The sequence below is a fragment of the Mus caroli genome, unplaced genomic scaffold (genome assembly GCF_978045245.1).
Source record: "Mus caroli unplaced genomic scaffold, Mus_caroli_1 scaffold_10, whole genome shotgun sequence".
Taxonomy (NCBI): Eukaryota; Metazoa; Chordata; class Mammalia; order Rodentia; family Muridae; genus Mus; species Mus caroli.
In genome coordinates, this window is record NW_028227265.1 from 54,692,553 (window position 1) to 54,705,638 (window position 13,086).

Genomic DNA, 13,086 nt, shown 5'->3' on the forward strand with positions numbered 1-13,086 from the left:
AAAACCCTGTCTTGAAACATCAAAACAACAACTGGCAGAATCTGGAGACTTAACAGGATCTAAACAAACCAAACACCAGGTTCACAAATGGCTTCACGTTCCTGAGTTTTAGTTTCTTTAAATAAAATGTAGACGTTTGAGATGATAGCCCAATGGAAGAGTACTGGCCTAGCATGCAAAGGTATCTCGTCCTATACCATAACTTGAAGGTGGGGTTAGTCAAAAGTTCCACATTTCAGAAAGTGCTCACTTGAAGAATTAAATCCAAGATGTCTTCCGTTACTGCTTCCTGGTATGCATGTCTTGTACCTGTCCTTTTGTGGACAAGGTGCTAAAGAAGAAGGGTACTGGCTCCTGTATATTTTATTACAAGGCAGAGATTTTTGCATACATAATTAAGCTGCATCTAAGTCAATCAAAAGGAAAGTTTTCCTGAATAAGGCCTGCTTTCTCAGGTAGCCCTTAAAACACTCTGAAGGCAGAGGCAAGCAAATCTCTGTAAGTCCCAGCCAGGCCAGTCAGAGCTACATAGTGAGACTTGGTCTCAAAACCACAAAACAAAAACAAAAGAAGACAAAACCTACCAAGTTATTTAGTAGCTATGACAAACTGAATCAAAGTTTGTATACTGAGGTAAAAGACCCAGAAGAACCATCATGGTACTAAAAGAGTACCCAATGGGCATCACTTACCCCACAGTACTGACTGGCACAAGAACACCAAGCATACACCAGAGAGCCCAGAAATACAGCAATGCATGCACTGAAATGACCTTGACAAATGAGCAAAGGGACCACAATAGAGAAGAGACCCAATTTAAGTGGAACAACTAGATAGTCACAAGGTGAGGGGAAAAGTCATCACTACAACAAAAAGACTTTGACACAGACTTTATACCCTTCGAGATACTTGTCTCAAAATAGGCATACATAAAAAACTAAAGGGGCCAGTAAGATGGCTGGGGTGGGGGTAAAGGTACTTGCTGCCAAACCCAAGGGCCTGCGTTTGATCTTGGGGCCCATATGATAGGAGGAAAGAACCAATTCCTGCAAGTTGTCCTCACACACACCCCACAAACACATGCAACATGTACCCCAAAAACATCTACAGAACTAAAAATTAACACAGCAGAGAATCTCCATGACCTGGAGTATTTTAGGTAATATACCAAAGGCTTAAACCCAAGCAGAAAGAATTTATAAGTGGGATTTCCTTAAAGTAAAAATTAATCTGGGTATACGTGGTACATGCCTGAATTTAAACTTGTGCAGCAAAGGCAGAAAGATCAGTTCAAGGCCAGCTTCAGCTTTTAAAAGAGACTCATTGGTTCTGCAAATGGTACTGTTAGAAGAATGATTCCACAGTTAGGAAAAGCACTTGTATAAGACCTATCCGATGAGGTACTGTTACCCAAAGTGCACAAAGAATCCCTAAAAATCAACAAGAAAATAATATAAACTGGGCCAAAAGCTAAAAGCCACCTTGCCAGGAAAGATAAGCTGACAGTAAACAAACACAGATGAAAAAAATTCATGCCCTTAGAGAAGAAGCACATATTAAACACTGAGATACCATTCAGACAACTGGCCACGAACGCAGCTCCAAGGAAGTGGAAGACAGTAGCTCTCAGCTGTTAGATGTTTGAAATAACCTTTTCAGGTTCCGTAGACGTGCCCAGACAACTTCAGGTAACCAGTCCTTTAGTAACACTGGCTACCTACAAAGGAGGAAGCTGGTACAAAAGAGCCAAGAACAAAGGAGATGCCTTTACGGACAGGACGTGAGGGGAGGAGGACTCTAAACTCAGAGGGAGGGGTATGTTTAGCATAATAGTAAATTACTGGATAGGAGTTTTCTATTGCCCCACCCTGCCTAGTGGTTGCTGTGTGTGTGTGTGTGTGTGTGTGTGTGTGTGTGTGTGTGTGCGCGCGCGCTAAGACTTTAGCTGATTAGGGAGGGTACTAGATGGATATAAGCAGTGGCAGACCTCCTCTCACAGAGGCATCAATGTACGCTGGGGAATGTAGAATGGGGTAGCCATTTTGAAGACAGTCAAGGTCTCATAAACTAAATACACTTCATTATACAGTCCTTCGTGCCTCTTGGTATTTACACACTGGAGCTGAGAACATCTCTCCACATAAATTAGACATATGGATGTGTATAGAAGCTCGATTTTGCACAACTGTACAAGCTTGAGAGCAGCCCGGGCAGCCTGCAGTTGGTGAACAAATGAACTGTGGTTTATTCAGGCATCAGAGCACTACATAGGGAACAGAGGACTTTTGACTGGAAAATGCCACCTACAAATGATTCTAATTATGTGGCATTCTTAAAAAGTCAAAATATGGGGTGGGGTGGGGGTGGGGTGGAGAGATGCCTCAGTAGTTAAGAGCACTGACTGCTCTTCCAGAAGTCTTGAGTTCAATTCCCAGCAACCAGATGGTGGCTCACAACCATCTGATGCCCTCTTCTGTTGTGTCTGAAGAGAGCAATGGTATACTCATACACATGAAATAAATAATTTTTTTTTTTTTTTAGAAAGAAAGAAAGAAAGAGAGAGAGAGAGAGAGGGAGAGAGAGAGAGCAAAAAGGGAAAAAAACTAGCTGGGTGTGGTGGCGCATGCCTTTAATCCCAGCACTCAGGAGGCAGAGGCAGGCAGATTTCTGAGTTCGAGGCCAACCTGGTCTACAAAGTGAGCTCCAGGACAACCAGGGCTATACAGAGAAACCTTGTCTCGAAAAAACAAACAAACAAACAAAAAAGGGAAAAAAAACTAAAAAAAGGTCAAAATATGGAGCCCCCCCCCCAAAAAAAAAGGTGAGGTGAACAGGTGAAGAATTGAGGTTTTTAGGGTAGTTTAAAGTACCTTGTGATATACGGTAAGAGATAGAGCATTCTCGCCGGGCGTGGTGGCGCACGCCTTTAATCCCAGCACTCGGGAGGCAGAGGCAGGCGGATTTCTGAGTTCGAGGCCAGCCTGGTCTACAAAGTGAGTTCCAGGACAGCCGGGCTATACAGAGAAACCCTGTCTCGAAAAAACCAAAAAAACAAAACAAAACAAAAAAAAGAGATAGAGCATTCTCATGGACAACACTGAGTGCAAACCTATCTATGCTACAGACTTGGAGAGACAAGATATGTCAGTCTGAGTTTGGGTTCATCAGCTGTAACAGGTACATAGTGAGGGTGTTGATAGTGGAGGAGGCCATGCGTGAGACAGAGACAAGGAATATATGGTAAATGTCTGCATTTTCTTTTCTTCTCAATCTTGCTGTGACTCAAAAAAAAAAAAAAGGCTTTGGCAGGCCTGGAACTGGAAGTAATCCACTTGCCTCTGCCTCCAGAGGGCTGGTGCACCACCACGCTTTCCTTAAAACTTAAAAAAAATTTGCTCTACAAAAATAGTTAAAAAGTTTCTTCCCAGGTATGGTGATTGCTTACTTAGAAGGCCCAAGCACAAGTATTGCTAGTTCAAGGCCAGCCAAAGCTACACAGGTAAACTATCTAAGAGTAAACCAAAAACAACAAAACAAAACACCCTCCACAAAACCATGGCAAAATATCAGATGTAAAAGAATAACATTAAAATGGAACGTTGAAGAAAAAAACATAAGTCCTAAGGATTCTTCAGCTACAGGAAACTGAATGCCAACTGGAATGAGCCTCAGATAAGAACGCCATCAGCTGACCATTCACCTTGAGTCTCTGAGGTCTGATGTACAGGACTCCTCAGGCTTACACTCTACAAAACTGGGTTGAACTCATGGCTGCTGTTTTAACCCACTAAATTATGATGCAGAAGTAATTGAACAGTTCTCTTCATTCCCTCTGTATATTTAAAAAATAGCAGCTGTGGCATCCAGGCAGCTGATACAAACAGTTCTAAAGTCCCCATCCATCTACCACCCTACCACTACCCCCTATTTAGAAAATTTCATTTAAATAGTAATGGTCCCTTGGGAGGTATTAGATCCAGTCCTAAGCATTTGGGAGACAAAGGCAGGCAGCTTTGATTCTAAGAGTTTAGACCAATCGGATCTAGTACTGAGTTCCAGGCCAGCCATGACTGTCTCAAAAGTACATATATAAACATTCTCTAGGAACCCTCTGGCCTGTCTGACCAGGGAAACAGGTAAGATAATTTTATACATCTTCCCATCCCTCAGGTCTTTCACATTCAGTCCCCAGTCTCATTCTCAGCTTTCCAGGAGACCACTGTTGCAGCCCCTGCCCCCATTGCTAGTGGATCCTACAGATCTTCTAACCTCCCTCTTCCCACCCAGTTGTTTTATTCCAGCCTCCAGCTCCAGCAGGTCCTCCTTGGGAATCCACAAGCCATTCTGACTAGGGAAACAAGTAGGCTCATTGCAGATGTCACCTTTTCCTCCATTCTTCCAAGCCCAGCACCCCAGGCTCATCCTTAGCTGTGCAGTAGAGCTCCTGCTGTGGCCTGTCCTCACTCAGCCCCTTTCCCAGGTGACTAAGCAGACCCTGAAGGAACATGCTGCTTTCCTTCTTCTGGTAGATGTCCCCCACTCCTCCCCATTCCTAATTGTCAGCTCCCAATACCCAAAAAATTTTTAGATGGAACACCCAGTGGCCACACCTACCAGGACCCTAGAAGAATTTCCTACCAGGCAACACACAGCCACTACACTATCTTAAGAACCAGAGAGGAAACAGAAACCAAGGCACCCCCCCTACCCCCCCAATACAAGACCTAGAATTACAATCTTCCCAAACCCAGATGCTAGCATAAAAACACAGTAAAGCCGGGCGTGGTGGCGCACGCCTTTAATCCCAGCACTTGGGAGGCAGAGGCAGGTGGATCTCTGAGTTCCAGGCCAGCCTGGTCTACAGAGTGAGTTCTAGGACAGCTGTGGCTACACAGAGAAACCCTGTCTCGAAAAACCAAAAAAAAAAAAAAAAAAACCCAAAAAAAAACCACCACAGTAAAAGTCAGGACTATCTAAATTAACAAAATCAGAAATAAAAGGGGGATATAACAACAGACGCTGAGAAAATCTACAGAATCAGAAGGACATACTTTAAAAACATGCACTCCACACCTAATTGGAAAATCTAACACAAATGAATTATTTTGTTGATATATACCATGTAACAAAATTAAATCAAGATCAGAAAATCAATTTAAATAAACATATAACCAATCCTTAGTGAAATAGAAGCAGTTGTTAAAAGTCTCCCAATTGCTGGTTGTGGTGATCTTTAATCCCAGCACTTGGGAGGCAAAGGTGGGCCTCTTTGACTTTAAGACCAGTCTGGTCTACAAAGCAAGATCCAGGAGAGCTTGGGCTGTTCCACAGAGAAACTGTTTCACAAAACAAAACAATTCTCCCAACCAAAAAAAGCCCAGGGCCAGGTGGTTTTAGCCAATATAAAAGATGTTGAAAATCCCATATAAACAAATTGGAAAGACAAAAGCCACATGATCATATCACAGATGCAGAAAAGGCCTTTAACAAAACCTACTACCCCATTCATGATAAAAATCCTGGAGAAATTAGGGAGATAGGGGATGTACCTCAATATAATAAAGGCAGTTTACTGCAAGTCTATAACCAACATTAACTGAAATGGAGAAAAACTCAAAACAATTCCACTAATACCAGGAACAAGACAAGGCTGTCCACTTTCTCCAGATCTATTCAAGCTATTAAAGTTTTCTACGGCAATAAGACAATCTAAGAAGATCAAAGGAAGTATACTGGAAAGGAAGAAATCAAAATATCTTTATTAGCAGATGATATGATAGTATACATAAGTGACTCTAAAAATCCCACTGGGATCTCCTAGTGGGATTTAAAAATTTTTTCAGCAATGCGGCTAGATACAAGATTAACTGAAATTACTAACCCTCCTAATACAGAGTGGTAAAAATGGCAAATAGACTGAGAAAGAAATCAGGAAAGCAATACTGTTCACAATAGCTACAAATAATATAAAATATGTTGGAGTAACTCTAACCATGGGAGTGAAAAACTTGTATGATAAATCTTCAATTCTTTGAAGAAAGAAAATGAAGGTATCAAAAAATGGAAGATCTCCCATACTCATTTGTTGACAGGATTAATATGGTAAAAATGGCTATCCTACCAAAAGCAATTTACACATTCAATGCAACCCCCATCAAAATTGCAACACATTCTTCACAGATCTCTAAAGGCCAATTTTCAGCTTCATATGAAAACGCACGCACATGCGCACACACACACATACACACACAGAATAGGTAGAACAATACTGAATAATAAAAGAACCGAGAGGCATCACTATGCCCAATTTTGAGTTGTACTACAAAGCTGTAGGTGATAAAGAACAGTATGGTATTGGCACAATGGAATCAAATTGAAGAAAGACCCAGACATTAATCTTTGGATACCTGATTTCTGATAGAGTCCAGAAATACAAACTGGAAAAAGATAGCATCTTCAACAAATAATGCTGGTCAAACTGGCAGCTGCATGTAGAAGAATCCAACAGATTATACTTATCACTCTGCACAAAACTCCAAATCCACCAAAGACCTCAACATAAAGCCAGGTAGACTGAACCTGATAGAAAGTGAGGAATAGCCTTGTATACTGGTATTGAAGAAGACTTTCTGAACAGAAAGCACAAACACTAAAGTCGGCAATTATTAATAAGTGGGACCTCATGAAACTTGAGAGGCTTCCATATGGGAAAGGGTATCATCGTTCTGACAGAAAGGCAGCATCCAAAAATGGGAAAAGATTTTTATCAACTACACATCCAATAGAAGGCAAATATCCAAAATACATAAAGAACTAAAAAACAAATCAAGAAAACAAATAACCCAGTTAAAAAATGGAATACAGATCTAAACAAGAATTCTCAATACAAATGGCTGAAAAACACTTAAAAAATGTTCAATCAACATCCGTAGCCATCAGAAGATGCAAATCAAAACTACTTTTAGATTTCATCTTATACCTGTCAGAATGGCTAAGATCAATAAAACAAGTGACAGTTCATGCTAGTGATGATGGTGGAGTAAGGGGAACACTCATACATGGCTGGTGCCAGTGTAAACTTGTACAGCCACTATGGAAATACGTGCTGTGGTTCTTCAGGAAGAAAGGAATAGATCTACCTCAAGTTTCAGCAATATACCCAAAGGACGTTTCATCCTACCATGGAGGCACTTGTTCAACCATGTTCATTGCTAATAGCCAGAAATTGGAAACAATCTAGATGTCCCTCAACAAAAGAATCAATAAAGAAAATATAGTACACTGGAGTATTACTCAGCCATTAAAGAAAATGGCATCATGAAAATCACAGGTAAGAGGATAAAAATAGAAAAACCACATCATCTTGAGTGAGGTAATCAGACCCACAAAGACAAATATGGTATGTATTCACTTCTATGAGGGTATTACTGTTAAGTCAATAATAAGCATGCTATCACAGAACCACAGAAGTTAGAGATCTGAGGTATAGATAGATCTCTCATTGGGAAGGGGAAATAGAATAAATAGTTATGAGTGGGAGCTGGAATGAGAGGCTCAGGTGGGGAGGATGAAGAAAGAGGGGTATGAGGGAGGGAATGCACTGAGAGACATCTAAAATTCAGGCTGCTGGGCGTGGTGGTGCACGCCTTTAATCCCAGGGAGGCAGAGGCAGGTGGATTTCTGAGTTCGGCCTGCCTGGTTTACAGAGTGAGTTCCAGGACAGCCTGGGCTACACAGAGAAACCCTGTCTCGAAAGAAAGAAAAAAAAAACCCACAAAAAACAAAAACAAAAAAACAACAAACAAACAAACAAAAAACCCAATCCAAACCAAACCAAAGCAAAACAAAACAAAACAAAAAAGGGCAATTTGAGTTACGTACCATGGAAACCAATACAATAGGAGCTTCTCAGCACGCGCACACAAACAAATAAAACTGATCTAAATGAAACTGCCAAATAAAGGAGAAAACAGAGTCTCAACTTGCCATCTCTTGTTATCAAATGAAGCTGTTGGCTAAAGGGGTCAAAAAGGATTCCCAAACAATCCAGACTGTTACCAAGACTATATAGGTTGTTCTCCAAAAACTGACAGGGTCCCACTGCTGAATACAACACATACATAACTCATTGAACATGAAGAAGTTGAGCTGGTGCCTCCATGGAGCCTTTACCCATACCTTCTAGTGTCTTTGATACAGGAAGGTATTCTGAATGGTACAAAAAAAGAAATGTACATACCAATCCATTCAAAGACCCTCTGATATACAATGGTGCCCTGCCTGTAAGATATGCTAGGGCAACAGTGGCATGAAGCTTGAAAGAGTAACCAACCAATATTTGATCCCATGAGACTGAACCCATACTTGACACTGGTTGGGAGACCAAGAACCAGAAACTAGATAGCCCAGGGGCCTATGGTAAAACTAAAAAATAAGAAAAAAAGCAAAAAGCAAAAACAAAATTCAGAAAACCATAGTGACAAAGTGACTCATGCTATTCTGCTATACTCATAGATCAGTGCCTTGCCCAGTCATCGTTAGAGAAGCTTCCTCCTGCAGAAAATGGGAACACAGACTCCCATAGCCAGATACCACACAGAGAATAGAGATGTCCCTATCAAATCCCTCTCCCCGGGGCTCAGGGAACCCCTTAAAAGAGGAGGCAGAAAGAGTATAGGAGCCAGAGGGGATGGAGAACCATGAAAATAAAGCCCTCTAAATCAGTATAATGAAAAGACTGAGGCAGCATGCAGAGGGCTCGCACAGATCTGTTCCAGGGCCTCAGTGTGTTAGGGTTTCCAGTTTAGTGTTTGTATGGGCTTCCTGAGCATGTGAATGAGTGTGTCTCTGGGTCTTGTGCCTTCTCTTAGGCTATTTTCCTCCTGTCTTGTAAAACTCTAATGCAATATTTTTCCTTCGTTGTATTTTACTTTGTTATATCTTATCATTATGTATTAGAAGCCTGCTTGTTTCCCAGTGAGAAAAAGGGAGTGGATCTGGATGAGGAGGGACAGGGAGGAACTGGGAGGAGGTGATGGAGGGGAACATAAAATCAGCATATATTATGTGAAAGAAATATTTTCAATAAAAAGAAAAAAGGAGCAAGCAAGCATACAAAAAGTAAATAAACAAACAAAAATAAAAATAAATAATAGCTGGGCAGTGGCGGCACACACCTTTAATCCCAGCACTTGGGAGGCATAGGCAGGCGGATTTCTGAGTTCGAGGCCGGCCTGGTCTACAGAGTGAGTTCCAGGACAGTCAGGGCCACACAGAGAAACCCTGTCTTGAAAAACCAATACACAAACAAACAAACAAACAAACAAACGAACAAGGTCTGAGCTAGCAAAATGGCTAAGCAGTTTAAGGTGCCTGCTGTCAAGCCTGATGACCTAGTTCATGGTGCCCATGCTGTAAACAGAGAGAACCATGTAGGGGCTTGTGGCACTACATGACACACGTGTAGTAGCAATGTACAACAACATACATGCTAAGCAACAAGCAAAGAGTAAAGGTCCCATGTCTTAGCATCTTTCTAGGGACCTAGTCCCATCTAGAGATGTTACAGAGGAGCTCTGGCAGCTGTGGCTTCTTTATTTACTCAGTAACAGGTTTATAGCCCTGACTTAAGCAAAGATTTGTTTTAAATTGTGTGTGTGTGTGTGTGTGTGTGTGTGTGTGTATTCAAGCAAGCATGCATACAAGTGCATGCATGTATGGGAAGCTCTGTGAATGACAGAAGTGTCTTCTCTCCTGGAGTTGGAGTTACAGACACTTCTGGGAGCTGAATTCAAGTCCTCTGCAGTGTAGTGAGTGTTCTTACCTTCTGAGCTTCTCTCTAGCCTCATTCCTAAATATATTTTAACTATGACACTTCTTTCCAAATGCTTTTGTAGGGCCCAGGATAGAATAGCACCCTCCCCAGGCTGTATCGGTACACTTACACAGGTGATATCATGATATATAGGGTTGGGGAGAAGAGTCTCATGACACCTCACCTGTCACTCATTCTACCTAAGAATCTATACATTTGAGTAAGTGTGACAGGGGGGTTAAATTTATAAATCTGCCTTTCCTAGATAGTTCCTATATGTCACTTTCACTATCAAAGTAGCATTCTGATGGTTTTTTTTTTAAAGGGATTATACAACATAATCCTTTTTTTTAAAAAAAAATAGAATTGCGGGGAGGTGTGGCTAGAGAGATATCTAGGCATTAAAAACACTGGCTGCTCTGCCAGAGGTCCCTGATTAGGTTCCTAGCACCTCTATGGAAGCCCACAACTATCTATAACTCCAGTTCTAGGGTATCTGATACCCTAATTCTGGCCCTTGCAGATGGCAGGGATCCAAGTGGTATACTTGCATGGCAGGAAACCACCCATACACATAAAGTAATTAAAAACAAAATAAATCTATGGTTCCTGAGCCTATGCCAATGATATAATATGGCACTAGAGAGCAGAACCAGGCTCCACCAGGAGATACTCTGTTGGGAGGGATCTGTTCCTCTTCCAAGTGAAGCCTTCCCAAAGCTTGTGTTGACCTGGAGCCTCGTCACTGTATAAGAAGAACATCCAATCTGTGGACCTAGAGTTCAGATTTCAAAGTGAAGGGTTGAACATTTTCTATAGCACAGGCAATTAGAACTGCAGGAAGGGAGGATGATAGTCACTCAAACAAAATGACTGCAATGAGATCCAAATACAAAGGCAGGCAATCCTCACAAAAGTTGCTAACAAAGCAAGCTTTAAGAGCGGGTCAACAAATTAGAGCTGGATACAGGGCCTGGATCCATAAAATGGTAACAGTGTCAAAACTTGGAATACTAAATTACCAAAAACAAAGTACTTATAACAAGTAGATTCACTAAATGTGCTTAGATACAATGTTACCGGCAGAAGTGGTTACCACTTTTGATGAAGTAAATGATAATAAGATGTATATAAAAAAACCAACTTGTTAAAGATCTTATTAAGCAATCCTGTTGAACTCTTTTGGATCAGGGAACCAAAAGGACAATGGAAATCACTCTTTAGGATGGTAATTTAAGATGTAGTCTGAATCTTAAAATTGGGAGTGAAGAGTAGCTCAGTGGTAGAGCACTTGCCAAGCAAGTGAGATACAAGGGTTCAACTTCTAGCACACACTCACATACACATGCACACACGTGCATACACACATGTGCACATGGACAGCATACACAAATGCAGAGTTGGCTTTCTTCTGTTAGGAAGGAGAGGGAGGAGTCAAATCCTTTCAGTTTCCCTAAAGTAAAAGATGTAGACAGTGTCTCTAATATGAAAGCTGTTGACACTGACTGTTGTGGATTTGGTTTATTGTTGTTATTATGTTAAGGGGGTTCACAAATTACACAGGATTCATACGTCTGCATGTAAGACGCTGTGGGTCCCTGCCTCTAGTTGGCTTTAATTGGTAAATAAAGTTGCTGGCAGCCAATGGGTGGGCAGAGAGACAGAGACCTGACTTTAGATTTCCCAGGTAAGGGAACCGAGGGAAGAAGAAGGTTTTAAAACCGTAGAAAGCCGGACGTGGTGGCCAATGCCTTTAATCACAGCACTCGGAGTCAGAGGCAGGCAGATTTCTGAGTTCGAGGCCAGCCTGGTCTACAGAGTGAGTTCCAGGACAGCCAGGGCTACACAGAGAAACCCTGTCTCGAAAAAAACAAAAACAAAACAAACAAACAAACAAAAAGCTGTCTAACATACAGAGCTTCTGTTAAATAAAAATTTTAAATTGCACTTATTTATTTGTTAGGGGGAGAGTGCACGCCTTTAATCACAGCACTCAGGAGGCAGAGGCAGGCGGATTTCTGAGTTCGAGGCCAGCCTGGTCTACAGAGTGAGTTCCAGGACAGCCAGGGCTATACAGAGATTTTAGTCATTTTAGATCATGTAGATTTTAGTCTTTGTAACTCTTTATACTTTGATTCTAAAATTAAAAAAAAACATTATACTCCTCAATAGAACATATATAACACCAGGATGCTCAACTGCCCAACATTAAAAGTTTGGTTATATAACTAAGTATGGCCTCAAACTTGTGCTCTTCTTGCTTCAGACTTAATACCAGGACTACACATATGTGCCACCATGATTAGTTCTGATATTTTGTTTTCTTGGAAATTAGAAAATACTTTGTTTTGTTAAATATGAACTATGGAACATAGTGGTGCTTGCTTTTGAAGGTTGACACAGGAGGACCATAAGTTCAAGGCCAGCTTAGGGTATATATTAAAACCAACCAAACAAACAAATAAAACAAAATAAAAAAACAAAGATTGGGGATGTATGTCAATGGTAGGATGTTTGTCCAATTTGCACAAGGCCTTGAGTTTTTTGTTCCCTAGCACAAGAAAACAACAGAATGCAATATTAAAACATGGTGCTCAGTAGCCATGTATAAAAGCTTTATGTATAAGTGGAAAGATTTAGGTACAGAGAGTTAAAGGATCTGTGTTGAAGGCTGGCTCCACACTGCTTCCCAGCTTCTTACTTTTGTTAAGTGAAGTACTGATCAATTATGATTGATGACTGATAGATAAAATGCCTTGGGAAGCCTGACACAGGCAAGAACTCAACAGATACTAATTCTTACAATTTATTCTTGCTATCCAGTCTTGGTTTAGCTAGAAGGAGAACTTACATAGCACTGTCCTAGGTCTAACTGTATCATCAAGTTTACTTTTTCAGTAAATCAACAAGCAATGCCTAAGCATGCTGGTAACCCTCTACACACACACACACACACACACACACACACACACACACACAAATAAATAAATGACTAAAATAAAAGTTTTTAAAAGGAAAACTTCTAACCCAATGGTGGGATTAATTTTAGGTGGAAATCAAGATATTATTATATAATGTGTCTATTTCACAGAAAGCGGGCCTCAAAGTCAGCCATAATTTCCCCTCTTCCTTCTGGTATACAAGTACTAAACAGGCTCATGGCACCTCTTCTTTCCCATTCATACATTTTTCTTACTGCACATATACCATTTAGTTTTTACTCCAGTTTCAACTAGTCTCCCAAATTCTGGGTTATATAGATCACTCCCCCA

At 41.0% G+C, this 13,086-nt stretch overlaps 1 protein-coding gene across 4 annotated transcripts in view; it reads right to left on the reverse strand.

Annotated features, from left to right (window-relative positions):
• Positions 1-13,086, reverse strand: part of Hmgxb4 (HMG-box containing 4) — a 38,708-nt gene that overhangs the window by 12,540 nt on the left and 13,082 nt on the right. The window contains exon 1 of one of the 4 annotated variants that reach the window (XM_085843811.1): positions 1,573-1,784. The exons of the other annotated variants lie outside the window; for them this stretch is intronic. Coding sequence (XP_085699937.1) covers positions 1,573-1,575 — 3 coding nt within the window. The 5' untranslated portion in view covers positions 1,576-1,784. Of the gene's footprint in view, positions 1-1,572; positions 1,785-13,086 lie in introns of those variants that run through there. 4 annotated transcript variants of the gene reach the window in all.